Source organism: Catharus ustulatus, chromosome 7 (assembly GCF_009819885.2).
Source record: "Catharus ustulatus isolate bCatUst1 chromosome 7, bCatUst1.pri.v2, whole genome shotgun sequence".
Classification (NCBI taxonomy): domain Eukaryota; kingdom Metazoa; phylum Chordata; class Aves; order Passeriformes; family Turdidae; genus Catharus; species Catharus ustulatus.
Window position 1 is genome coordinate 15,771,417 of NC_046227.1, and position 27,685 is coordinate 15,799,101.

The following is a 27,685-nucleotide window of genomic DNA, read 5'->3' on the forward strand; positions in this document are numbered from 1 at the left end:
TAGAAGTATTGCCATCTCTCAATTTCCATTGGGAAAAAAAGGGAAAATAATATTATTTTAACAGTTATGAATGCAAGCAGTCAGATCACACTGTGAAAGATCATAACTAAGACTGCTAATGCTGGGTAGATTCAACTTACCCACCTTATTCTCAGCATCTCAAAATAAGGGGGAAAAGATACATTGGAATGGGATGAGGGCCAAAATTTAAAAAATGTTAAATATTTGATTGAGGAACACAGAACCTTTTAAATATGCCAAGGGAATGGACTCTGTGAGAAATACAGATACCATCCTCCAGCAAAAAGAAGACAGCAAGAAAACCACTTTTCACAGAGAGAAATTGGGTATTGATAGAAAACCTAATATTCAAATCTATCATGATACCTGCTAATTAAAATTCTTGCAATTCTATATTAAACTCACAATCAACCAGAGACTTCTTTTCTTTACATCTCAAACTAATGCATCCATTATCTACTTTAAGAGAAGTGTTCTCAACTAGTATTAAAATATATTTACCTTTAAAGAACTGAAAAAAAGAAAAGGAAATTATTTAACTCAGTTTCAAAATTCTCTGCTACAATGAGGCATTTCTAAGAATCACTCTAAAGCTCTCCTAATTTAACCAAAATACAACTTCCAGATCCATCCTCTCACTCTTCTTCAATCTCCAACTTACACTTCCTACTCTTCCTTCAAAGCTTCTCTTTTTAAAGTTAGAGGTAACAAGTAATGACATACAATCTTTTTTGGTTTCTGAGTTGGTGATGGAGAGGCTTACACTGAAACCATTTCAGCAACCAGTCTGCAGATTTCTCAGAAAGACAAGCTTGGAAATTCACATCTCCCTACCTGCTGCTACCACCCATAACTGTAAATAGCCCTCAGCACAGACTGACACATTTCACTTGGGACCAGTGTTAAAACTACCTGGAAATTCCACAGGATGGATGGATAGATAGATAGATAGATAGATAGATAGATAGATAGATAGATAGATAGATAGATAGATAGATAGATAGATAGATAGATGTGTGTGTATATATATATATATGCACAGAAAAATAATAATTCTGAGTTTCTGAGCACCATCTATTTTTCATTGTTAATAGAAAATTAACAATTTTCTGGGTTTCACCTACAATGAAAAAACAAAATTACAGAATAATTTAGGTTGGAAGGACCTTTTAGGTATCACTTGGGCCAAATCCCATAAAAAAAAAAAAACTGCAACAAAACCAACCCTGCTTTTTCCTCATTTAACAATTGTCTCCAGTATTTCCGTACTGTTCACTTTTCCCCTCCCTTAATCTTAAGTCTATGCAGTCCAGAAGGTTCCCTAGAAGACACAAGTTTGAATGCCTGCACAGGGTAATTCTTGTGGTGTTCTTCCATTTTCCATATTTCACATTTAGCTGTTCTCCCTTTCACTGGTTTATCAGCTGTCATCACCAAAAGGTTCTTCCATCCTTTTTCATCTCTTTCAAAAGGAACAATCCCAAACGAGGACATTTACTAGAAAAACCATTTACTAAGACATATACAGCACAGGCATTTAAAAAACCCCAAACTTTTAACTGCCTCCATGTCTGTATTCTAACTTACAAGAAATAGCTGATAGTTTGTAGGTTTGTATTTACAGCTCAGAAAATCTTGGTGTGGAAACAGTGAAATTAATTACAAACATAATAACACCTCTCAGCATAAACTCTACTAACAGGGTCTAAGTAGTAACAGGATATGGGGTAATGATTTTAAGGTAAAAGAGGTAGATTCAGACTAGATACAAGGAATATGTTTCTATTATGATGGTGACAAAATACTGGTTGGACTGGCAGGCCTGTCATGGCTCCTTCCAACCCAAACTATTCTGTGACTCTATAATTACATACATCTTCCTTAATATTTCATAATCAGTCAGATCATTACCTGCCCCTCACTATACAGTTTTATTTTCACTAGATTTGTGGCAGCTGGAGTTTCCTTTATAAGACCAAAGCCATATTTTAAACTTGCCAGAAATCCAACATTCCTCAAATGGCCTAAACATATTTACTTTCATTCGTATATCATATCTGCTGCTGCTTCCTTCAACGCCTACAATGTTCATGTGGCAAATTCAACACACAAACACATACATACACCCCAAAAAAGTAAGCATTTACTTTACTATTCCACTGTGAAGGACTTTTTAAAATATCATTAAACTCAGCTTAAGAAAGAAGCACAAGCCTGAAGGAAATTCTTGGAGAAATTCCTTTTTGAAGTCTAATTGCCCAGAGTAACATTTCCATGAAAATTATCAACAGAAACCACTGCCTTTTCCTATGCCAGGACAGTCAAAAGCTTCAAAACTAGAAAACAACTGGAAAAAAAAAACTACTCCCAGAAATCTCAAGTAATTATTTGAATTGTTCAGTGTTTTAAAAATACATTAGAAAATAGAGGAGTAACGTGCAAGTGTTTGTTACCCTATAGAAGAGGCAGAGGGGCTAATTAAACCATTAGGACAGGCTCATTTTATACATACACACACATTAAAAATACAAACACACACATCAGCAGCGAAGCGCTGGCAGTTCCTTCCCATCTCCCACTGCAGTGACAGCAGCTTCTCCAGCGTGGCACAGGCACAGGAGGCTGACTAAAGTCCCTTAAGAAATACAGCCCTGCTGAGACAAAGCCCCATGGTAAAGAAGCATAAATTCTCAGGGAAAAACCCATGCTGGTATCACACATACTTGGAAAAACAGGAGCAAAATCATTCACCTCCATCACGTTAAGAAATCCATCGGTAGACTGAGGCTCAGCTGAAATGTACAGCACCCAGGGGTACACACACTCACAATCACACGCATGTGCCACAGGACTAAAGGGACAAGTGGTATGGACACTCTCTGCTCTGTCTCCAGAGCAGAAGGAGAAAGAAGTGGCAAAGGAGAGCAGTCTCATGTATCCCACCATTTGCAGTAGGGCAGGAGGCCAGGGACTGCCCTATTACACAAGTCACAGAGCTTTAACTTTCCATAGCTGTGTAATAATGCCCAAAGGGCTGCTCAGATGCACAGTAACTCTCAAACCTGTGAGTAAAGTTATGTTTTTGATGGTTCTATAAAAATACATTTGAGCATATAAATATACAGAGTACAGCCCTTCAACATTAGCGCTTGGGAAAAAACCCCCTACACGTTCCTACGAACGTTCACATCGCAGACATTTATGAATAAGCTCCCAGAATGGGCCAAGAGCAAAAAATTGCCAGCAATAAGCAAGGCTGCAGACAAGACCCCCAACAGCACAGCTCTAAGTGCTCTGGAGGATCTGGGAGTGCAATAGCAAATTAAAGGGAAGTGGAAGAAGCATGCTTGATGAACTACAGTACAACAAAGGGTACCTCTTTCAGCCTTCAGTAGCAAGGGGAAATGTTTAGGGAATCTTCAGTCACAAACCTGCCAATATTGTTTTCCAGATATACATCCTGCCATGTACTCAGAAAGAAAAGGTTGTTTAAATAGAAACCCTTTACAGTTTTCAAATAATCAGTATCATACACATCTCTGTTAATTTTTCTAAGGCGGACAGAAAAGATAAAGCAGTCTCCTTTTGCAGTTTTTAAACAATAAGAAAATAAAACAGTATTTATGACATATACATAAAAATGCTCCACTAAACGTACATGATCCATAACAACGACATCTGCTTAACCTCTAAAGGTCAAGGTCATGTCATTTACACCAAGATAAAAAAGCCTAATTATAGTATCTACAGCTGTATGGGCAAAGGCTGGTTATTAGAAAAGAACTATTATAAACCAAACACAATTACACTGTAGAGAAAACCATTAGATACTTGATGAGATTTTAATCTTTGAGCGGGTATCATTCTGCAAGTTAATCATCTAGAGAACAGAAAATCTGTTAGGAATGCAATTAAATGTACTAGTTCCATTAAAATTGAACTGATATAGTTAATTGTAGTCCTAAAATAGCAGTTTCCTCACACCTTCACTAAGCAATTTTTTCATGTACTGAGTAATAGTCTATTTAAGGAACACTTTTCACTGAAACTCTCAAACAAGATTTGTGAATACTTTTGTTCTCTCACGCTACCCCATACAAGTTGCACTGACGTTTGCTATTCGACCTTGGCTTCCTAATTTGCTCTGAGGAGTCCAGCAAGGTCTTTTGTTTCAGTTACTGTTAGCCCCCGGAACCTGCATTGCCGAAGCTTTCGGGAAGAAAATCACCAATGCCTCCTCCCAGCACACAACAGCAATTAGAAAATTACATGAAATGACGAGCCAATGGCAAAATTCACGTCATTTTAAGCATCAGCGCTTCTGGCAAACACATGATTTCCAAACATCAGTTTTAATGAATCCGTATATCTTCAAAGTACTTGGAAGAGGTTCTCAGCCTTGCTAGCAAATTGGGAATACAGGCCTTCCCTGCCTTTTTTTGAGAGAAACAGCGTGAAAACAAAAAGGTATCCTAAGAGTGCATCAACTTGGCAATAGCTAATCTGCAACTGAACCTCACAGACCACACAGTTTATTGGAGCGTTTTAAATTGCTCTGCAGGGAAGGGCGAAAAAATCACGACTTCGGGGAGCGCCGGGGAAGCCGGGGCTGACACCGGTGCATCTCTCTGCGCGGATGCCGTTACGTAACCCCGGCCCGGCCCCCGGTCCGGATGCTCCGGCTGCGCCCCGGGGCCTCAGAGCCACGGCCGGGCCCCAGCCCGAGCCCCGGCCCCGGCCCCAGCCCCAGCCCCGCCGCGCCCCGGCCGCGCCCGCCTCCCTCGGTGGCACCGGCACCAGCACCGGCCCCGCCGCGGCACCGGCCCCGCGCAGCGCCCGCCGAGCCGGGACTCCGGCACGGCCCCGTCCCGGCCCCGCACCCGCGCCCCCCGCGCCCCCCGCGCCCCGCTCAGCGCCCACCTCCTGGCCGGCATCCGCGGCGCATCCCCGCTGCGGCCCGGGAGGCTGCGCCCCGCCGCTCCCGCTCCCTCCCGCCGCAGCTCCCCGCCCGCCTGACGGAGAGAGGGAGGGAAGGGAGAGAGGGAGGGGGCGGGCAGCAGCAGCCGCAGCCCCGCCGCGCCGCCCCCCGCCCCCGCCCGCCGGCCAAGGTGCCCTCCCGGCCGTACCCACCTGCGGCGGCCGGCCCGCTCCTGCCCCGGGGCCGGGCACAGGTACAGGGCACAGGTGCCGGGGCCGGGCTCAGGAGGGGCTGGCGGCGCAGGGATGCTCAGCCGAGCGCGGCTGCGGCCCTCTGCGCAGAGCGGCGGGGCGGCGCCGGGCTGGGCAGGGTACCGGGGCTGGGCACGGTACCGGGGCTCGGCGCCGCACCTCTCTGCCCGCCCGCAGCCCCGGGTCCGGCTGCTGCCGGCGTGCCGGAGAAACAAGGCAGCGGCGGGGACCGCGTAACGGGCTTCGGTCATGACATCAGGTCTGGAATTAAACGCGAAAGCACGTGGGCGACAGCGGGGCTGTGCTGGAGCGAGAGGGAGCTCCGTGCCAGGGGCGGGAGGATGGTGTCAGACAAAGGGGTGCCGCCGAGGGACTGGGCTGTCAGTTCATCCTAAAGGCCTTTCTCCACCCAGGTTTGGTGACACAAGCACGACACCCAGCCTTGCACCGTCACCCTCCCGCAGTGGTCATAGCTGATCGATCTTTGTCAGCCGATAATGGGAGGTTGTAAAAAGCACATTACATGCGCCAGAAAGCTGCGGTAGAAATGATTCTCTGATTCAATTTGTATTAGTTTTTTGAAGGCTGTTTTGTTTCGGTAGATTGTTTTTTTGGGGAGGGGGATTTGGTTTTTTTTTTTCTTCCTTGTAGATCCCCCATCACAGCTTTTATAACACCTTTGATAGTTTAAACAGACTTGGAATGGGGAAGCTGGACTGTCTTGTGTAGAGAACCCATGGAGTAGAACAGGTCACCCTGCTGTGGAGCAGACACGGACCTCAGAGACCAGGCAGACGCATCTCCTGATCAGTGCCTCGCCTCTGGTCCTTCTGCTCACTGTTCCCAGGGCTGGCGGCCCTCCTGCCCTCCAGACATGGCTCTGAGGCCTCTCTTAGCAAACTGTACTCCTACTGTCTACATCCCCCACCTCAGCCCTGCTGTCTGGTTCACAGTAACAAGATTGGAAATAGATTTTGTCGTCCAAGAAAATCAATTGAAATCCCTGGAGAACTAGATGTCACCACCAGCAAATTTCAGTAAGAGAATGGAGGAAAAGGACAAATACCTCTGAAAAAAGCAGATTTACAGCATTCTATAAATTATTGAACTTACACCATTCATTAGGCAAATACAGGATGTATGATGCTGGTTTATGTTTTCCCTATTGCTCAAACTAGCAGTTCCTGATTTGGCAGTATCATTGTGCAACAAAGGATCATTTTGGGCACGTTGGTATACAAAAGCCATAGCCATTTTCCTATTATGACAGAGACCTCCATAGAAGGATCCTTTGACACAGCATTTTTTTGTGTAATTTCTCAGATAAACTTCTTGGGAAAAAAAGACGTCATTCTTTCAGCTGAACCTGCAAATCTCATTTTCAATGTGGTTGAATGAAGTTAGGAAATTCATTAAGTAACACCTTTTTTTTTCCTTTTTGGTGTTCCGTTTCCAAGAGCTGGAGCAGGAAAGACATTAAGCGGGACTTTGGTGGGTATCAGAGCAAGTTTTCATGTAAAATCCACAGAAAGATTAAGTACAAAGCCACATATATTATAGAACACATTAAAGATCAGATTATCAGAGTGCAATGCCTCTCCCCCAGTGAAGGTGCGAACAAGGCAATGTGCCAAAGTCAGTAGTATGGTTGTTATTTACCAGTAAACGGTGGGGGACAGGAGGGTGGGAAAGAGAAAAATAGGGAAAAGGAAGTGGGGGGAGCCAGGAGGGAAGAGAATGACAGAGAGACATCACTGTGGTAGAAAGATATCACCACCCCTGGATCCTGTTACTCCTCTTGTGGTCTTCGTTGGGGGAGGTGCCATGAAATGTAGAGTTCAATGGGTTAATTCATTCAGGTGTCCAGGGAAACATCCAAGCACCTCTCCTCCATGGGAAAGGATGCTTTACACTGTCTTTTGCAACACTGCATCTGTTGCAACATTGTGCTTTGAAGAAAAAGCATGAAGTAGAGCATCAAAGAGCATTTAAGAGTGTGTGATGAACAAATTAAGCAGAGGAGACCTTGTGAGGCAGGCTCATAGCAGGCAGAAGCTGTGAAAGGAGAAAGGCAGGCTCCAATGGATGGAAACTGGATGGGCCCCAGAGTAGGGGAGTGCCACAGCAATGAAGAGGAATCATATCCAGGAGTCAGAAAGCACAGGTGCCATTAGAACTGGAGTCCAGTAGCCAAATCAATATCCCCCTTTTTTGACAGACACTGACCACCCAACACAACATTATTTACTTTGCTCTTTGAGTCCTCCTTAGGGTTGAATTGCTTAGAATGCTTCTAGATGAGCACTGCTCCACCTAAATAGCCTAAAATTACTTGTGTGATAACAGTTTCCTGATGATACAAAATTACTCATGGTAGGCCAAATGAAAACTGACTCTGAGCACAGCTGTAGAAAGATCTGACAACAGTGAGCAATAGGGCAATGAGATGGTGGCTGAAAGTCTGTATCAATAACTAGAAATTAATGTAAACAGTAATGAAAATAACCCTAACTAAACTTACATAATAATGGGCTATAAATTAGCCTTTATTACTTGGAATCATTGTGAGCAGTTTTCTGCAACCATTGGTTTGCTACTCAGCAGTAGTCCAAAAGACAAACAGTGTTACAAGTTGCTTCAAAAGCAGCAGAAAACAAAGTAGGAAAGCTCATTACAACTCTACATAAATATCTTTGTGCTTGAATGCTGTGTACAGTTCCAGTTTCTTCAAATGATAATGTGAAACCAGAAAATGCATGTGTGCAGCTGAAAAAATATATGCAGAGGTATGGGAGGTATGCATCTGCATGAGGAGATAATTCTGGCAGAAGAGCAGACTGAGAAAGGATTGTCCTTTGATCTGTAAAATCCCCAATGATACATATGAGGCTGACAGGAAGTGAACATGTGCTGCTTTTTATCACAGACTTTGGGAAGACTCAGTAAAAGATGAGACACAGGATTTAAAACAACTGGGAAAAACTTTTTCATACAGTCTTATTAAATCAGAGGGCTTGCTTCTGAAACTGAAGGGACAGAGGTTTTTAAGCTGGAGTTACACAAATGAATGCAGTGGTAGGTACAAATGCCTTTGCAGTTCCTGCTGAAAAGGTCTCTGCCCACTGCCTGTCAAGAGTTGCCCAAGAAAGGACACTCTATCTGCCCTGTTGTCCCTGACATCAGTTTCTGAGCACTGCAGAATGAGCAGGACATCAGATTAAATGGACCTTTACACATTCAAATGGTTTTTTCTTCTCTTCCTGCACAGTTAGGTGTGAGAAACCAGAGCCAAGCAACATCCCTACATATGAAAGCATACTCCTGCTTTTCCCCATCTTCCCTGGTAGTGAAATCTGTCTCTTAGTTCTTGATCTTTCCACTTGGGTGTTCTTCCATTCCCCAGAAGAGAATTTGGAAAAACTCTTTATCTTCTTAACACTTTGCTCTTCAGTTTCTGTAGTGATAGTCCATATGCATTGTTCTATTCATTTCAGCACCCTTTTCTACCATCCTTTGTGCAGACAGGGGCACTACATAGCATGAGAAGCCTAACATAAGATATGCACAGAATATACCAAAAATATTTTCCATATATTATCACAAAAAATAAAATCCAAACTATTTTGGACATCCCAGAAGGAAAAAGGAAAATTATGTTTTCTCACTGAAGAAACTGGAAAGCAAAGCAGAAACACCCAGAGATGATTTAAAACTGAAGTTACAGATAAACATCTTAGATAATCACAATTTACAACAGTTCTATTGAGGCTATCCCTGTTAAATGAAAGCAACCAGAAAAGCAAACATGAAATGCAGTTTGTCTGAACTCCATGAATCTCTGAAGGCAAACATGGTAAATTAGCTGGAGTGGTTCAATCTCACATAAACTCTATATAGTTGATGGTATAGTTAACTATATCCACTCACAGATAAGGCAAACTTTATTTCATACTTGATTTCAGCAGTGGGTAGTAGTCCCATGCCTTTATTTTCAGCACAGTTCACAGACTCTTTACTATATAGACTGCAAAACCAAAGCAGTTTAAACACTTTGAGCTATACTTTTTAAGCAACAGAGAAAAAAATCTCTGGTTGGAAGTGATGTAATTACAATCCTCATAACTCTGCTGGCTATTACCAGCCCTCTACTTTGTATTCTAGACTCACTTCTTTCAAGCTCCAGTATTTAAAGGGGTTTTTTTTTCTAGAATAGAAATTTTCTAGAATTTTTTTTCTAGAATAGCTTTTAAAGGGTCACAGTGGTACAGTTTCCTCTGCACTCCCTGAGAACTACCTAAATAATTTATTTCTCCAAAGCAACAGAGATTACCCAGCTTCAAAGAGTTTCAGAGGGTCTCCAGGATAAAATTCCAAGAATGCTGTTATATATGGACATTGAGGCTATTATTGTATTCTTGGCCTTTAAACAGGCAAAGGGTAAAACTTACTGTGGTACCAGTTTATGGATAGCTCATGTCTAAAATTCCAGCCATCATTTTAAGTAGCTTACTTGGTATGTTACCATACAGAAGAAAGGCAGCACATTTTAATGTCCCCCCGCATTATTATAAGAAGTGAATTCAGAACATAAGTGAATTTTGTGGACTTCATTAAAATTTAAAAAATCAGTAAATGAAAACATGTAGCAGATGCATTCACATGTCATCGCCTTTGATTTTGTTTTGCTGATTAAACTTAACTTCACCAGTGCTATCCTTAGCTATAAGACACATTAGAAAGGGGATTTAGTGTGCCCAGCCTGAGGATAGCCAGCATTCCAATACTTAGCTTTCAGCCATCTTGCAATTTTATTTGTGAAGTTGCTTATAATTTCAAGTTTAGAAATACTTCCACCATATATTTGCATTTCCAATAGTTTTGATGTCCACATACTCTGCTCTGCTAACACTGCCCTGTTAAAATGCTATTTTAAAATGGCATCTGAGAAATTTACTCACTAGCACTTTCCAAAGGCAGAACTTGGTCAGAAGAGCTGGAAGAATTCCAGGGAAACTTCTGTATTCCCAAGCTTAGGATTTGTAAACACTTTCTCTAAATATAGACTAGGGTCTGATCAGCTGTTAACTCTTCAGTCTTAATAAAGTCCTGCAGATATTGTGTATTAGATACTGCATGTTTACATTGGATTTGGATATCCCACACTTTGTATCGGATGAATCTCCACCTTGCCAAGGTCTGAAGAGTTTCAGAAAAATTCCTAATAAAAGAATTAAGCTATGGGAGTAGGCAGATGTATAGTGTTAAAGTAGATTACATAAAAATCTTATATCAATATTTAATTTATCATTAATTCATTTTATTTTGGAGAAAATTCACTGTAACATCAGTTCTAGTCTGACATTCTGTGAAAAACTTGATCAGAACCTTTGATAAAGTTTTAAATTGATGTTTAACAAGTACAATTTAAGTTCAGGAAAGTGGTATGGTGAGAATATGATATGTTTTCCTGAACTGAAGTTGTCCACATAATCACATAGTGTATTCACCTTCAACAGCTTTCCCGTCACATATGATTGTTCCTTCTGTCTCTCACTTACTGCAGCAGTAATTCAAAGAGTGGAGGTGCCTGGCATTGCAGACATTAGATGATCTCTCCGTAGACATAGCAGAAAAAACATGACAGAGTGCCCTGGGTCAGAAAAAGGACCACGAACAGGAAGGATGAGGAAGGATGCAAAGAAAATCCAATTGCACTGTGCATTGCAAACCTGGGCTCTGCCTCCACATGAGCTTCTCTGGTAGAGGTTTGTGCCACCACAGAAAGATCGCAGGAGCCCCAGGATGAGGGGAACTGCAATCACTGACTCACAGATCTTATTCAGCATGCACAGCTCTTTTGAGAATGGCCTTTTCTCACTTCATGATCAGAAATCCCTTCATGTAGACACTCAGGCAAAACAAACAGTATCTTCCTGCAGTTACACAAAGAAGGCTCCTCTGCTGACCAAGTGGTTATGACTTAATAAATGGATAAAATTATTTCTACCGGACATAATTTAGTGTGATTTGTGAAATCTCTTATCTCTTTTTCAAAGGTACAAAAGTCTTGTTCAACACCAACAGAAACTACGGCTGATGAACACAGATGAAATCTAAGTCACTTACAGGTAAGCATGCTAAACTCTACTTGCCAACATTAAAGCACAGATACTGCAAAACCACACACCAAAACCCTCAGTTTTGGTAAATTCACTCCCCAGCATCAAAGGGAATTATGAGTGACACAGGTTTTTTCCAGCACAGGAACCTAATGCTCATTCTCACAGCAGACTGAGTTTTTACTTACCAATGAAAAGATCTAGAAAAGCAGCATGCCACTTATCAGCAGTGCTATGTAACAATTAAACAGGGAGTGACGATAACATATCCAATCAAAAGTGTATTTACACGAACTGTTACTTAGCCAAAGAACGGAACATGAATGTTTTCAGGACATACACTGAACTCTAAGGAGAGCAATAATGATTTCATTCCAAGTATCCTCTAAAAACCTTTACCCCAATACTAAAAATTACTCTGTGCAAATCGGTTGATAGCATGGTTCAGCAGTGACTAAAAGTGAGACACCTGAAAACCAAACTCTACAATGTCCTGAACCCTTAGAAATGAAAGTGGGAAAAAGATTTTTTTTCTAGCTGCAGCCCAATTCTGTTCAGTTGCAGACCTGACTGAACAACAAGCTGGCAAGGGAGTTCCACAGCCTAAAGCAGGACTGCATACACAGCATGATCTTCCATGCCCAGGGAGTGCACTATTCCCAGAGACATGTAGTAATAAAAACAAGATTAAAAACAACTAGAAAATGGCACTGTTTAACTTGTAACATCACTTCAAGTTGTAAAGGGTATCTTCCAACCCTCTGTGTGTGTTGAATGCTCTCTCAGGCAATTGTTAGGGCCATGCCAACATGATTCTTCCTTCCCATCTTGGATGGCCAAACACCACCATCAGTCATTTAATTTTTGAGTGTTTACCCTCCTGGGAATGTTCATATCTCCTAAAGACACAGGCATCCACCCCACTAAACTGGGGATCTTGGCACAGGAGACTCATCAAGAGGCCAATTTTGCCATACAAATGACAAGTTGGGGCTTTTTTCAGCTGCCCATATAGGGATTCTCAGCATTTCACCTGGTACTGTGCAGATCCACCACACCATACAGGTTTTGCAGCATGTGTCAGACCCTCTGTATGAGTGTGGTGTCTCTCCATGTTCACAGAACAAGATTGATGCTTTCTGAAAATATTTCACTCATTGCACACATTGACTGTACAGTTAAGGCTATAAAGGTGCTGCCTGACAGTTCTGGAGTTTTAGGATTTATGGCGACTCAAAATTATTTCCCCCGTCCAAGTACAGAAAATCCACAAATGTTACTTGACGTTTACCATGAAGGATGGGAAAAAAAAAAAAAAAAAAAACAACAACAAAACAAACCCATCAAAACCAACCAAATAAACAAACAGAAAACCCAACACACCAACCCAAAGTGGAACTTTTCTGGGGGAACAAAAGAGAAATGAGTAACCCTCCTTACAACCAACCTTCAGGTTAGAGTCAGAGACAGGATCCAATTCTCCAGGCTCAACCATAAGTCTGTTTTTTCACTCATCTGTCAGCTGCACCAAACTAAGCAGGAATTTTACAGCCTGGTTAACCACGTAGACTTTAATGAATTCTGTTCCTTGTGCTGAATGAAACAACTGCACTTGGGGAAAAGAGCTGCTGGTGAGCCATCAAGGACTGTTTTTTAACAGGTATACTGGCATGGAGGGAAGGAAAACGTTTCTCAGGCAACCTTTACTCTCCAACTTGCTCCCATTTGAGCATTTGAATCGTAATATTCTTTAACAAAAAAGGAAATACTTTTTTTAATACATGTTTTGTTACTTTGAAATTGAACTTCTGAACCAACTGATGAAGGAACCATATGGGAGATGCTGGGAAGCAGGAAGCACCCAAGGCCATGTTTCTCTTCTAGAGTGCATACAACTAGAATTTCTCAATTTTATCTGTATATCATATTTTAATAACCAGGGTATTTCCAATTCAACAAGTAGTATACAGGAATACACTGAAAAGTAATGGCATTTGAAAATTATCTGTGCACATACTTATTTGAACTATCTTCATTTACTCTCCATCAGTGCCAAAATCATCTTCATCCTGCTGAAAACTTGACTTGTCCACCTCATACTTGAATATATGCATTGAAAGCTTCTGAAAAGAAAAAAAGCAAAACAAACAAACCACCCCAACAAAACTAACAAAAACAAACCTACAGCCCTAGACTCTACAGTTTCCCCGCAGTTATAGCCAAAAGACCTCAGGATAAGAAAGCATAAATATAAGAAGTTTTGGTAGTCTGACAGTCAAATATTTCTTTCACTAAACAGCATAATGAATCATTTTGCCCCAAAGCAACAAAATGTTTAAGAATGTACTTTGAATTATTTTCTTGATTACAGCTATTTTCTTAAATCTAGATTAATACTGTCATGTCTCATAGTGTTGTTAAAGTTACTTCATTTTCTTTGAATTTGCTGCTGCACTTCACTTTTCAGTGCCATTTGGATCATGAGATGTCTTCTATTTTAACAGAATCTCAATTATCAATTAACCAGTCAAGTCAGAAAATGCTGGCTCCTTTATTTCCTCCATCATTGTAATTTCCATCTTATAGGAAGGATTCAGATAAAAACAAAAGCTATTTCTGTAATACAAGGTTATATACTATTACAAGAACAACCACCAGTTTACAGTTTTTAATGCCTACATAGTTTTCAATACTGCAGGTCTGCATATTCAGAAAGAAAAAGGATCATAGAGAGATCAACTAAGTAACAATTAACAAAAAAAAAAAAAACGTTGTCACTGAAAAAAGTTGTCACTGTCCACAGGAACCATGTCTAGTCACGTTTTCAGTCAGTCAGCTAGCTGAGGGTCATGTCATTACTTAGTTTCTGTAGAAAAAACACAAGTACAAAAATAGTATCAAAAAGCAACATACTTATTTTTATTTTAAAGTGCATATTATAAAATAGAATAATTACAACAGCATATAAATAAGGCTTTCAATATCTTAAGAAGAATAATATTAAAGTTTTAGGCATGCTTCTCTAAGTTTTAAAGAAATGCCTCTTTCCCTGAGTTGTGTGCAAAAGCCAGCATTTTTTCTGCAGTATACTATTGATACAAAATACAGCTATTTTTTTTCAATGTGTATCACAACTATGATACAATTACTTTTTAAAACATTCTTGCAGAGAAGTGACTCATTAAAATATATACATATTAACATCACGAAGGTTTAAGTTAAAAAAAAAAATCAATGCAAACGAAACCAGAGACACAGGACTGCTTCTGGACAAGAATAATGAAAGACAATAACAACCAATTATTTCATGACAAAATAGGTTTTTTTCCAACTTAGTCAGTTACTAAATAATAATTTAAAACACCCAAGTTTTTTCATCAAGGGAAAAATGTAATTAATCCATCTGCTGTGGGTTGAAGTCAATCAGCAGTGAGTATTAAAAGCCACAGAACTCAGCTCCAGGTAGCCGTGTCTGGCATTTCTAACACAATGCTAGTTAGAAACTCTGCTTTCTAAGGACTATTTTGAAAGTTTTATGAAAGACATTTTGGGTGAGTTTGGGTTTTTTGTTTTGCTTGCTTGTGGGTCTCTTGTTTAGTAGTTTGAGGGGGGTGGGGGGGACAGTTTCCAAGGGTGGGGATGCCACAATGCATTCTCCTGACAGATAGCAAATTCTTTCCTTCCTCTATTTTGGAATGACACAGTGTGCAGTAACTGGCATCAGACACCGCAGTGAGCTTTTAACAAAATACTCAAAGTAACACAAAGCCCTGAGTGGAGAGCACAAACTGGTCAAAGCAAGATTTTTAAGATAGGTCTGCTTTTAGCAACTGCTTGAAGGAGACACTGAGGTTGTCTTCTCAAGCCTAAACTGACTTAAAGCAAGATAGTTTGAAGTGATTATTTCAGCCATTAACACTTACTTAGCATAAAAGGGGATAACTTCACAGGCCAAAAAACTTAAAAGTGGTGAAGAGAACTCTACTGCTCTGTATTTGCATCTTTGCTCTGCTACTTTTAACTATTCACATAAACAACTGAATTTCATTGACTTGTAGGAGAACCAGAGCCTGTAAAATTCATTCGGTGGATTAGTTCAGAATATTAATAGATGTGTATTCAAATTCGCCTGATAAAGTTTGTTGCAAGGTAACAGAAAGTTCTTATGGTCAGAAGTTTGCATTGCAAAAGCATTATGAATAGCATACTGTTACCATAAAGCCTTTTTAAAGAAACAATTCTGTAAATTGTATTTTTAAAAAGACTATTTGCATAAGAAGGTGTTGGGGGAAAACTTCAAATCTGCTAAAACTAAATATTTTGCTTAATTATGCCATTGAATGACATTTATTTTCATACAGACTCTAGAATTCACAGGTCTTATAGTGAATTTTTATCAGAGAACCTTGTATAGAAATCCAGTCACCTTGTTAGAGACAAAAGTCAAGTAGTGCAACAGGACTTTAGAAAGGATTTTTTAATTAAGAGGCAACTATTTCCTCAAGTGAAAACTCACAGCAGTTTTAGGTAGGAAGGTTATTTCCTACAGCTAAAATTCAAAATTTAAAAAGTTAGTATTCTCACATCTTAAAAAAAACCCTACAACTGCTTCAGAGGAAGAGAAAATTGCATCTCTCTTCACATGCACAATTCAACACTTTAATTGAAAGCAAAATATAAGCCTCCAAATTACTGCAAAGCTTATCAGTCAGTCCAGTGCAAAGTCAAGCAGTGGGAAAATCACATGGGCAACCCCCTTAGAAAGGCAGTCTTTCCTTTAAGTATCACTTCATTTGAATTTGAGAAACAAACTAAAGGACAAATGAACAAGTAATTCTGTCTGTCTACGCTGAGAAGACATAGATGCTAAGACAACCTGCTAAGAAACTTGGAACCAGGAACCTGGTGTCTAGAAAAAAGGGGGGATAAATAATTTTTCTAATTTTGAATGAATTTTCTATTTACACTTCTCCAGTAAAAAGTACACAAGGCAAACCTGGTATCATATTACCCTTCACATCATAGTTATTCCTATAGGGACACAGAGGTTGGGCTTTTATTGCTGAAAGCAAAAGTCACATTAAAAACAAAACATTGTACAAAAGTAAGAGCATGGGTACAAGTTCCTTAAAATTGCATTCACCAGAGCTGCCGATTAAAAAAAACAAAGGTTTCAATTTAATTTTAGCTATAATTCCATGCAGAAAAAGAATCCCAAAAATCCAACTTTTTAAAACAAAAGTTGTGTGTATAAAAACTAAGGCCATGTTTAGTATCTGCTGCTTATCTAAAGAGCAACATGGAGGTCCTTAGAAGAAAAGGAGAAAAAGAACACTTTGGGACAAAGTTTTTTTTTGGTCTTTGTAACTCTGGGGTCACAAAGAACATCTATACAAAGAAAGGTACAAAGAGTGAAGCTTAGAGGGGAAAATACTGATACAAAGACAGTCACATGGTATTTTCTGAATTAGTTAAATCAAAACTTCATGTCCCCTAGGAAGACAGTATGGTACTGGAAATATCTGGAAGCTATAGTAATATTTGAGAGTTATTTTGTAGAAAATGGGGCTTAGGCTTTTCTCCTCCAACTATATTCTCCTTTGGCAATAGTCCTAATGCTGAAAAAAAAGAAGATAATTTAAAAATGTGATGAAATTCAATACAATTTGAAGGACAGCAATGTTTTAAAAGAACGATTGAATTTTGGTCCCTGAAGTCAGTAAGATATAAAACACCTCTAGGTTAGCCAGCTTTCACAGGCCATAAGCATCAAATAATAAAGTTCTCAAACTAATTATCTCAAACACATACCTCAATTCCTCCACCACAGGCTCTGCTACATTTTTCTCCACTATCACATATTTCAGCTATACCTGATTTCTGAGAACACAGATGACTCAAATATCCAAAACTTTTGGTTTCACCTGACAATCTTTCCTGTTCCCCTATCCTATTTTTATATACCCCTTCACTACTCTGCCCTTCAAGGGCTCAACTTTTCATCTTTAGCTAATGCCACTGAGGGCACGAGATAGTAATGAAAAAGAGACACACACAAGTTTGTCTGTTTCACTGTTTATTTTTGCATGGTCTTTTCATTGTCAGCTGATTCTCCCAAGTTCAAAAGTGATATTTCTATGAACATCCAGACTGATTTTTATCAACAGGTTCATTCTCTTTCAAGAACTATAAAAATTTATTTTTATAAAATGAAGTGCATGTGTGTACATATAAGCATACACACACCCATATGTGTGTGTATATACACACAGATATATCAAAAATACTATTTCAATTTGCTAGCTAAGAACAGATTTAGAGTTTATCATGGTATATTTGTATCTAAGTTCAAAATCTTTGCCTGCCCCTATTTCAGGTGGCTGGAGCTCAGGGTAAGTAAGAGCTCAGGCTGGCTGGGGGTACTCACCTGCTCAGTAAGTTCTCTGGCGCTTGTTGGGCTCCTCCGGGGGTGAGTCTGCCAGCCTCACTTTCAGCCTCACACCATTCACAATCTTGCCATGCAATGCAGTTATGGCCTCGCTGGCACTTGCTCTGTCTGCAAATTTTGCATAGCCCACATTTTTTCCAGTCACAAGATAAACACTTATCAATTGTCCAAAACGACTGGGAGGGGAGGAAAAAAAAGAAAAGGTAATTCACAGATTTTCCTGCAACATCTCCAATCTGAAGCACATATGATTTTTGTTAACTGCAAAAACAGTATTTTTATATCTATGCTCCCAATTTGCATATTCCTGTCTCTTGAATTATGGGTAGAAGTACAAATGAACACCAGAAGTTCACCGATGTTTTCTACGAAATATTACAATAGAACCACAAATATCAGTGATTTTTCTCTTATTTAAAAGAATATGTAAAGCAAGCTGATCAATACTACAGTCCCCAAACACTAAATGGCACTCAAAACATCCCACAAAAATCCAAGAAAAAATCCAAACCAACCAAAAGTAAGACACACATACCCAAGCCAACACATAATTTAGAAGCTAAATCTGTGTCTCACTTAAATTAACTTGCTCAGTTGTGATTCATCTTTGAAAAGGTCTCACTGAAATTACTCAGAAAACAAGCACTACAGCTTCAGGGAAAAATAGGGACTCCCAAGAACTCAGGAGATTCCTAGACAGATCCTTAAACATTTTTTTTAAATAGTCTGTTTGTTTCTTACTGAAGTTATACTGAAGTGTCAAGACTCGGGTCCATGGCCTTTTCCTCCTCCAGCATCTGATTAAGAAATCCACTATATCAAATAGGTACAATTTTGAATTTCACACAAAACGTTTTCCTCCCCTGGTGCTTTTAAAATATTTTGGCTTTCCAAAGATTCATTGCAAATTCAAGTTATTAGAAAAGGGAAATGTCTACTTTTTCAAGAGTACACTACAAATTAATAATATAAAATACTGGAGAATTGATAATTACAGACTTTTTTAAAGATGGCAAAAATTGTCTCAAGTCTTTGCTTCACACAGGGAGATAGAAAGAACAGTTGAAACAGAGTTAGTAGGATGCATCATGAAAAAAACAACATCCTACCCTTGTTCCCCCTAGGTTAGTGTGGAAATCAAAATAGTTATATGCCTTACAAAAATATGTAAAAGAAAATGAAAAATGAATTAGGAAACAGCAACTGGAAGTACTACACTTTTTGGTTAAAAATCTACATTAGAAGACTATAAATTTTACTTCAGATTAAGTTAATTAATAATAAAGCTGCTATAATGATGATACTGCATCTATGCTTCAACATCCTATTGCTAGAGAGGAAGGTGTGACACACAAAAGGCACACTATACTTCAGAAGGCTCATATCTGTTTATTACAACAGTGCACCCTACACAGTTTACACTTTCTTCACTGGTCATAATTAATCAACAAAACAATCATTGGTGGAAAGTTCTCCACCCCTATTGCTCCTAGGACCTTTCTAAAAATACTTTCCACAGCTATAGGATTTTTTTTCTAGTTATCTTGTTTTTCTCCTTCTCTTCTTGGTCTCCATGCCAACAGCCCTAGTCAGCAAATACTTCTCAAAACAAAACTCATTTATTAACCCTCTCTAACCCACAGACCAGCTGTGGGTCCTGCTATAGAATCCCATTACACACTTCTTTCAAAAAGTAACTGTTCACTTATGACTTACTGGTCTCTGTGCACTGCCTTTTCTGGAAAGAGTTCTCAGGTCCTTTTTTTTTATTTTCAATATTTACTTTCAATTTTTCATAGTTTGTATCTTTTTTGTTAGGGAACACTTATTTGTAAAGAGAGTCTTACCAGAACACATCCTCCAATACATTTACAGGTAAAGGATGGGGATGAAAAAGTATGAAAAGCCTTTCCTTCACAGGAGTGTCAGATGGAACTTTTTTTTTGGGTGGTGGAAGTATGGCATCTGTTTGGGGCTGCAGCAACTGTGGGCCAGAAGCTCCTCCAAATGTTTGCTGAAACAAGGGAAAGAATGCAAGTAGAATTAAACTGGTGGGGGAGTGGGGGGGAGGGGTAGAGAAAGTATTTTACCTTCCTTACCATTCTTGTTCCATCACAAATAATTTTTTGTTCCATAAATAGGCCCTGTGAGTTCTAATCTTCATTACTTTATTTACTTATTTGATTAAGTTGGACAGTAAATTCAAGTAAGGTCAGACACCTTTTCAGGGAATAAAAATACACCAGCCAACCAGAGGTATGTTACCAGCAGACAGAACAGTTTGCAGAATCAAGTGAGCAACAGTTCTTTATTGGCATATGTGAAGTTTCTTACAACAATTCAGAAGAATATCAACACCATCCATGATTTGAACTTACAGGAGGCGACCTGTACTGCTGAACCATCGCGCTGCTACTGCGCAAGGCTGATGACACCTGGGCTGTCACCAGCTGTGTTGCCATTTTCCTGATAAGGCTGCAAGCAGAAGTGATAATAAACTACTTTAAAGAAAGATCTAAGTTACAGTAATCTTCAATTTAGCAAGAAAAAGTAAGTTTCAATACGTATCATAGTATCTCTAGAAATCCGTAATGTCACGTAGATAACAAAAATCAAGACATGACATGACAGCCTATGGAGAGATGTGAAAGCCTGCATGCTAGCTGCAACTCACTGACAACATTCATTCATCCATCCCCAGCTATAGATACACAAAACTACTCTTTGGGTTTTCAGATCAGCCATGTGCTTCTGAAATGCATCTTTCCACTGTCCCTCCTTACTGTCTTCATCTCCCAGAACAGGTTTGACATGAACCAGACTCCTTCAGGATGAAACTAAGGCAAAACACTCACTGCAGGAGAGTACCTAAGGTGCAACAACTGGTACTGGGCACTCAAAACACAGGAAGAAGTCAGAGATGGTCAAACACCTGAGAATACTCCATATACTGGGCTGGTATCAGATCCTCAGCACCCAAAACTTTTATTCAAGATACGTGCTTCACAAAACTATCACTTGCACTACTGCAAACACAACCAAGAGATGAAGTACATAAATCTGGTTCTAATTCATAAACCTCATCAAAAATACATTCTAGCCTTGTTACATGTTCCAGATATATTGACAGATTATTGCCAAATCCAAGATTTTTCCATAGTATTTTAAGAATACATATTTTAATATTTTCTTTATAGAAGACTACCAAGTTTCAAAAGGTTTATTCTATACCATCCAAAAAGAAAACCCCAAACCAGTTTCAGAAAATACTATCAACAAGTATGGCATAAGCTCACAATGATACTGACATTACGTCTTATGTTAAAAATGTGTTTATTTTATATTTTGTTCACTAGGACACAACTTACAACTTTGCAAATTGTACTTACTCTGAGCTATCATTCCCATCTTCTAGGAAAACAACAGTCAGTCGATTTCCAGGAGGATACTCAAACCCATGTAGTTTGTACTTGGCATATATAGCAGAGGCAGCAGTGCTGTACTGAATCACAGCGTACCCTGCAAGCACAGTACACAGTGTCAGCAGGAAACAGGTAAATCCTCAGAACAAACCACACTCACATAAGCAATATATTTAAATTGCACATCAGTCATGGATGACACAAAATTCTTAAGTCTTTTTAGCACACATCATTATTACTTCATCACTTTCATTTGTGAAGGAAGCTTCAGTGAAATTTGCTAGTGACAGATGAGCTGTATTTATGCTGGCTTGAAAAACTGGCAGCAAAACCACAAAAGTGAAAACACCTCTTCCTCATTACTCCAGAACTAGTAACAAAAGGATACATAGTTTTATTTAAAAATGCAATAATGCCATCAACAGCTAATTTCAAGAACTGTAAAGTTAAAATGTAACTTTCTGCATCATTTACACTTCAAGTTTCTTTGAGAAGAGACCCCTTCCATATTTGTCTCAGCAGCAGTAAAACAAGATTGAAACCAAATAATCTTTCAATAGAAAACATGATCAATTTTGAAATTATTTAATCCCATTTACCCATGTCAACTTCTACACACACATATTTCAGAATGAAAAATTCCAAAGATGTGTTTAGAGAACATTTTACTTTAATGTCTATTAATTTCTGAAACTTCTTTATTTATTCTGCCTCACACTATTAATTTGACCAAAACCCACTTATCATGACTTCCATCCTTCTTGGGTTTTTATTACCTGAAAGAAAAGGTATAAGCCCTTAAGGGCTATGTGTAAACAGGGGTTCAAACAAAACTGAATTTTTGGGTGCATACAAGGATAGCAGCAACCACTGCTTGTTTCCAACAAGTGTACTGTATTTTGCAGTGCAAATTAATGGAAATACAATTACAAGGGATTCCCTTCAGAGAAAAATGACAAAAATCTTTTGTACTTTTACTTACCACTATTGTTATGAGCGTCTCTCTGAACATCACAATATTCCAGACATGGAATTAAATCGAAGAGGGCGAACAGCTGCTCCTGAATAAGGGGCAGCCGAGATACCACCAACAGGCGTTTGGAGACTGGTTCTTGAATTCGGGTCTCAGCTTTTTCAAAGCTACAAAATTCTGGCTGCATACCTGAAGAATCAACAAAATAATTTGAGTCACCATACTTGCACGCCTTCATTTCATGCATAGGCTGCATTCGACTTTTAAAAGTAATCCAGTGCAGGTCACAAAATAATTGGCCAAGCACAGCAAAGCAAGCCATAGAAGTAGAGAGATGAAATGCCGGACTAGTTTCTAACTTCAATATTCAATCTACTATATATGTGTTGACCTAAGCATCCATCAGCTTCCCTTGCTCCAAACCACATCATTACTTAGTGACCATACTGGAAACTACAAATCATTTTTAGTGTAAAAAGCTGTGACTTACAAAACGGAAGCGTATTTCCTCTTAGTTCTGGTCTCATGCTATTACTGTAATAATCATGTTCAAAAGACTCGGATGACTTATTTTTAGGTTCAGCCAAAATGGCCCTGAAGCCTGAAAGAGACAACCACACACATAACAACACCTCAGCAGACCTCTGTTATCTGACCAGGTCCACATTCTCCAAGTTCCGTATTTAGACACATTATTCAGAAAACCCAGTAAGTGCTGGAATAACTAAATTTTAACTCTCGAAGTCTGCCCAAATTATTTTGTGAAAGTTAACAGCTTTCAAATTGAATTACACCTACTCACAAGTTAAGCATGACAGAGGCCAATTGCCATGAGAGTGAATGAGCACTGGCACAGGCTGCCCAGAAAGGCTCTGGAGTCTCCATGCATGGGGATATTCAAAAGTCACCTGGACATGGTCCTGGGCCACAAGTACCCAGGTGACCCTGCTTGAGCCAAGTGGCTGAGCAAGATCACCTCCAGAGGTCCCTTCCAACTTCAACCATTCTGTGACACTCAGTAGGATTCTGAGATGCTCCAAAAGTCATCTCCTGAACTTCTGTGCTAAAACAATGGTTTATGGATGTTTTACACAGGTCTAGGTTTTGCTGTTGTGAAAGAAAGAGGCATTACACTCAAGCTATCTGATATTTCATTTTAACCTCATAGCAAAAAGGAAATAAAATTTGACTGCTAACTAATCCCAGGCTCATATTCCTATGCACAAATATAATTTTTGTAGAACTACTTATGATAGATACAATGCAGAACCATCACACACACTACTAAGAAAAAAGAACCAAACAAAGCCATAAAAAAAATTAGAACAACCAACCACACCCCAAGTTGCTTCATATTTGTGATTAAGCAACACTGAACAGGAGGTTGGACTGGAAGACTGCTGTTAGGCTTTTGGGAAACCTTTCTTCTCCTGGATGAGCAAACCCAATTCCCTCTGCCGCTCCTCTGAAGTCTTGTGCTTCCAGCTCCTGACATCTTTCCACCAGCCTCACACAGATTCATGAACTTTGGGTACTAGAGCATAAATGACAAATTACAGAATCACAGAATGGTTTGTGTTGGAAGGAAACTTACAGATCACCGAGTTCCAAACCCCTGCCTTGGGCAGCGTACACCTTCCCCTACACCAGGTTGCTCAGAGCCCTATCTAACTGGCCTGGAACACTTCCAGGGATTGGACATCCACAACTTCTGTGGGAAACCTGCTCCAGTGCCTCACCAAGTGGCTGGTAATAAATAAGGCAAACAAAGACTTTCACTCTGCAGCAGGTAAATCATGACACTAAACAAAAACAAGCACCCTTCCCCCAATTTCAGTTAGCATGAATTTGTTCTTAAATGTAATCACAACAGAATCCCTATTATCAAAAAATATATTTTATATAATAATTAGTTTTATATCAAATACGTTTGATTAAAACTGTCTGTTTGAAAGGACAAATTAAAATATTTTCCTGTGCATGAAGCCTACACTACAGGCCAACAATAATGCATGGAAGAAAACCCTGTGTCCATTTCCAAACTCTTCTCACAGATCCTACTTGCAGTTTGGTCACTGAACGTTAACTGTGTTATTATTTATTTGCAATAGAACTTTGTCTCAACATGTTTCTGCAGCATGAATAATTTGCCTGCAAACAAAACTAAAAATTAAAGGTATGTTAAATGATACACACTTATTGCAAAAAAACCCTTAAAGAATTCACTCAGATTCTTACTTCGATCACACTCTTCAATTGCCTGGGCAGCTTGCGACGGTTTCAGGTACCTGACATAGCCCAAACCTTTACTTTCTCCAGTAGTCTTGTTCTTAATAATGCTGCAATATTCAATGTCTCCATACATCTAGAACAATTTAAAAATATGTTAATTTCCAATATTTGAAAACCATGAGAAGTTCCACATGCTAAGCCCTTCTAATACATTTAGAAAAATGCACTTTAGAATAACAACAAACAGCGAATCAGAACCTTAAACTTCTCTCGCAGATCCTCCTCTGTGTAGGTTTTTGGTATCATAACAAAGATTCGTGTAAGCTCCTCATCTTCAAGATCTCTGTGGCTTCCAGAAGCTCTCGACTGCGCAATAAATACCTAAGGAAATAATTACATAGACGCTAATTACTGGCAGAAGGGTCTAAGACACACTTAACAAGCAAGTGAAATACTCTGACTGTCTTTGCATTTATTGTTCTCATAAGCTGGCCTTCTTAGCAGGGAAAGAAAAGAACATCTGTGACCACCTATGGTAAAAGGCCTACAAACATAATAAATCCCAAACAGTTTCCCAAATGGGAGAGGAGCCAGAGAAGTTCCTTACTGGGGATAAGGAGGAAGAAATACCAGTGCTGATTCAGCAGCACTGTCAACACCACCAGTGACACATGAGGTAGCAAGGAATGCATTACTGTAACAGACCTAGCACAGCTGTAGTAGAAACAAACAAGCAAGCGAGCAAACAAGAAAGCCCAGCAGCTTAATAAAACCTGAACTGCTACTGCAGTTCACTGCTCAGCTGGGCTCTATAGAGAATCATAACTTCTCATATCTGTTACTCTTAAAACCTTTTTTAGTTATTGAAATAAATTTCATGTCTGAAGTGCACACCAGAAGACAACCAAGGAAAAAAGCCCAAATGAATCACAAACAAAAACAAACAAAAAAGGAAGCAAACCCAAAACAATCAAGTAAGAAAGACGCAACTTTCAAAGCAATGCGAAAGTAGCAACTGATTTCACAGAGCTCTTATTTTTCTAATAGCCATGCAAGGGCGTTAGGAGTCAACTCAGATCTTTTGGCTTCTGATGGCAAGTTCTTCAGAAAAAATTTCACTGACTCAGGTGTACTGTCACCTGAGTCACACAGCATCTTTCACTCTTCAAACTCATTCATAGTTTCTTAGTACTTGGTGAATAGGAAAACAAATCAGGAAGCTGAAAGCTGACAAAATAACTTCATAGATTTAAAAAAAAAAAAAAGTTTTGAAAAGGGTTCACAAGCTACAAAACCATATAAACCGTATTAGCAAAGACAGTTCTATTTATTCGCAACTCTCTTGCTTACAACACTTAAAATATACAAAAGAACCTTTGTCACGAAAGGCCCTCACTGCGGCATTTCCCGCAGGCCTGCTGCGGCTCAGGCCCCCGCTGGGATTCTGGGGTACGGACGGGCCACGCCGCCCGCCACAGAGCCGCGGGTGAACGTGCCCGGGAAGGCCGGGCCGGCCCCGGCAGCGCGGTCACGCAAGGCCGGTGCTCCGGCCGCTGCGCCAGGCCGGGCCGGGCCTGTCCCGCCCGCTGCCCCCGCTCGGCCCAGCCCGGCCCCCGAGCCCCCCGGCCGCACCTTGATGGGCTTGCCGTCGGGCACCAGGCTGCGGCCGTGCATCTCCTCCATGGCCCGGCAGGCCTGCGAGCTGCGGGCGAACTTGATGAAGGCGATGCCGCGGGACTCGTTGGTGCGCCGGTCCCGCAGCAGCCAGATGTTCTGGATGTCCCCGAAGGGCGAGAAGCGCTCCCGGATCAGCGCCTCGCCTGTGTCCTTGCCCAGCACCACGAAGACGCGGCTGTTGGGCGGCTCGTCCAGGCACTCGGCCGAGAGGCGGATGCCGCTGCTCTCCTCCATGGCGGGGCCGTCGAGCACTGCAGGCTGCACAGGGCACGGCAGGGAAACGCAGCCGAGCCTTTTCCGCCGCGGATCCAGCGCCCGCCCCTTCCCTTCCGCTCCGCCCCTTCCGCCGCCGCGCCCCGCGGCGCCGCCGTGCCTGCGCGCACGGAGGTCGGGCGGCGCGCCTTCCTCCTCTTATTTTTCACAGGCAAATTAAATATGCAGAAATCCTCGCCCCATCCCTTCCACATAAGCAGATGTAGTTGTCAAGCAGAAGGACGTGATGACATTTGGTACTTTTTGCATAGATCTAAACCGGTTGTGTTGAAAAAAGTAACATGATCTCTATTGAGGAATATTCTCAGTGCCACACTGTTGGAAAGATGGAAAGCACAAGACAGGACCAAATCCTTGGGGTTTATTTGACTGTAGAACCGGACAAGCTGCAGGATTTTCTTGCTCAGATCCAAACAAAAACAAAGGCAAAACTAGGAGGTGAGATAACTAAAGTGCAGTGTTGAAGGGGACACACATTAAAATTTTTTTTAAAAAGGTTTTCTTTTGAGGTATGATAGCCTTACAAGGATTTACTATCACAACTGTCGATTTTGCAGTACTGCAGATGAATTTGAGCTACAGTTCCACACAAACAAAAATCCACATTCCCTGTATTAAAATACTGGTACAATTTCCAATACTCAGCTCACCAGGTTAGAAGGCTTATAGCTTTCCCAGAACATTATAGTGCCAATGGGCAGGTTTTAATTTCTGATTCTGGAGAGCTTTTAGATTTTGTTTGCTGGTCACTACCCTCTACTGGCATCGTGGTGTGCTGCAGTTGTTTTGCTTGACTAAATACCGTCCCCTACTAGTACACTATGAGTTGTTTTTTCTTGTGCTTTTCACAGAGAAAGTCTTTAAAAACAGCGGAGCAATAAAAGTGAAAGTGTTCTGTGTGACTTTCATTGATTTTGTTTATATTACTTGAATATAAATTATATTAATTGAATAAAGCTATTAATTACAAATGCAGTCCTGTGTCTTATGGTTTTGGGGTTTTTACTGGTTACTAAAGTGCTTTAGAATTGTGTGGCTTTTTTTTTTCCCTGTGATTTCTGGGAAACGTTTTATGACATTCACCTCATAGTGGAATTTCCTTCAACATGTCATCAGCATATAGTAACTGGTTTTTTCCCAGTAAAATTGTAGCGAACAAATCCTACAGACGTTAGTACAAGTTTTTAAAAGAAAGCAAACAAAGTGATATCTAATTCGCTTTAGACAATGGGAAGAGTCAGCTCTGGAGGACAGAAATGTGAGCATGTCATTACAGGCGTTGCAGTAGTCTTCAGTACAAGAGCAGGCTTCTGCTGAAAGAGACAGGTTTTAGCAGGTTTGCAAGGAAACA

At 40.2% G+C, this 27,685-nt stretch overlaps 2 protein-coding genes and 1 long non-coding RNA gene across 9 annotated transcripts in view; 1 reads left to right on the forward strand and 2 right to left on the reverse strand.

Annotated features, from left to right (window-relative positions):
• Positions 1-5,234, reverse strand: part of OSBPL6 (oxysterol binding protein like 6) — a 100,204-nt gene extending 94,970 nt beyond the window's left edge. For 5 of the 6 annotated variants that reach the window (XM_033064145.1, XM_033064146.1, XM_033064143.1 and 2 more), the window contains exon 1: positions 4,942-5,022. The gene's annotated coding sequence lies outside the window, so the exon portion shown is untranslated. Of the gene's footprint in view, positions 1-4,941; positions 5,023-5,151 lie in introns of those variants that run through there. The other variant, XM_033064140.1, reaches the window with a different exon arrangement.
• On the forward strand, positions 5,113-11,291 carry LOC116998485. Its single transcript, XR_004418412.2, has 2 exons — positions 5,113-5,192; positions 11,247-11,291. It is a non-coding gene; the product is annotated as an uncharacterized LOC116998485 (long non-coding RNA).
• Positions 11,292-13,841: 2,550 nt separating this feature from the next.
• RBM45 (RNA binding motif protein 45) lies at positions 13,842-26,393 on the reverse strand. Of its 2 annotated transcripts, none has more exons than XM_033064147.2 (10): positions 26,017-26,393; positions 24,643-24,765; positions 24,391-24,517; positions 22,643-22,753; positions 22,162-22,341; positions 21,147-21,276; positions 20,136-20,232; positions 19,605-19,771; positions 17,737-17,933; positions 13,842-14,175 (listed from the first exon to the last, which is right to left on the reverse strand). In XM_033064147.2, the coding sequence occupies exons 1-9, from the start codon at positions 26,293-26,295 to the stop codon at positions 17,741-17,743; spliced, it is 1,407 nt and encodes a 468-aa protein (XP_032920038.1). In that variant the 5' UTR covers positions 26,296-26,393; the 3' UTR covers positions 13,842-14,175; positions 17,737-17,740. The 2 variants fall into 2 exon arrangements, with proteins under 2 accessions (XP_032920038.1, XP_032920039.1); XM_033064148.1 differs by lacking the exon at positions 13,842-14,175 and adding an exon at positions 14,202-16,927.
• Positions 26,394-27,685: the final 1,292 nt, after the last annotated feature.

What these genes read in the sequence shown, in the direction of transcription:
- RBM45 (XM_033064147.2), bottom strand. Translation starts at nt 26,295, where the DNA reads ATGGAGGAGAGCAGCGGCATCCGCCTCTCGGCCGAGTGCCTGGACGAG. An exon ending in AGGAAATACGCTTCCGTTTT is followed by an intron (nt 22,342 to 22,642) that starts GTAAGTCACAGC and finishes TTGATTCTTCAG; the next exon opens with GTATGCAGCCAGAATTTTGT. An exon ending in GTATTGGAGGATGTGTTCTG is followed by an intron (nt 17,934 to 19,604) that starts GTAAGACTCTCT and finishes CTCCCCTCCCAG; the next exon opens with TCGTTTTGGACAATTGATAA.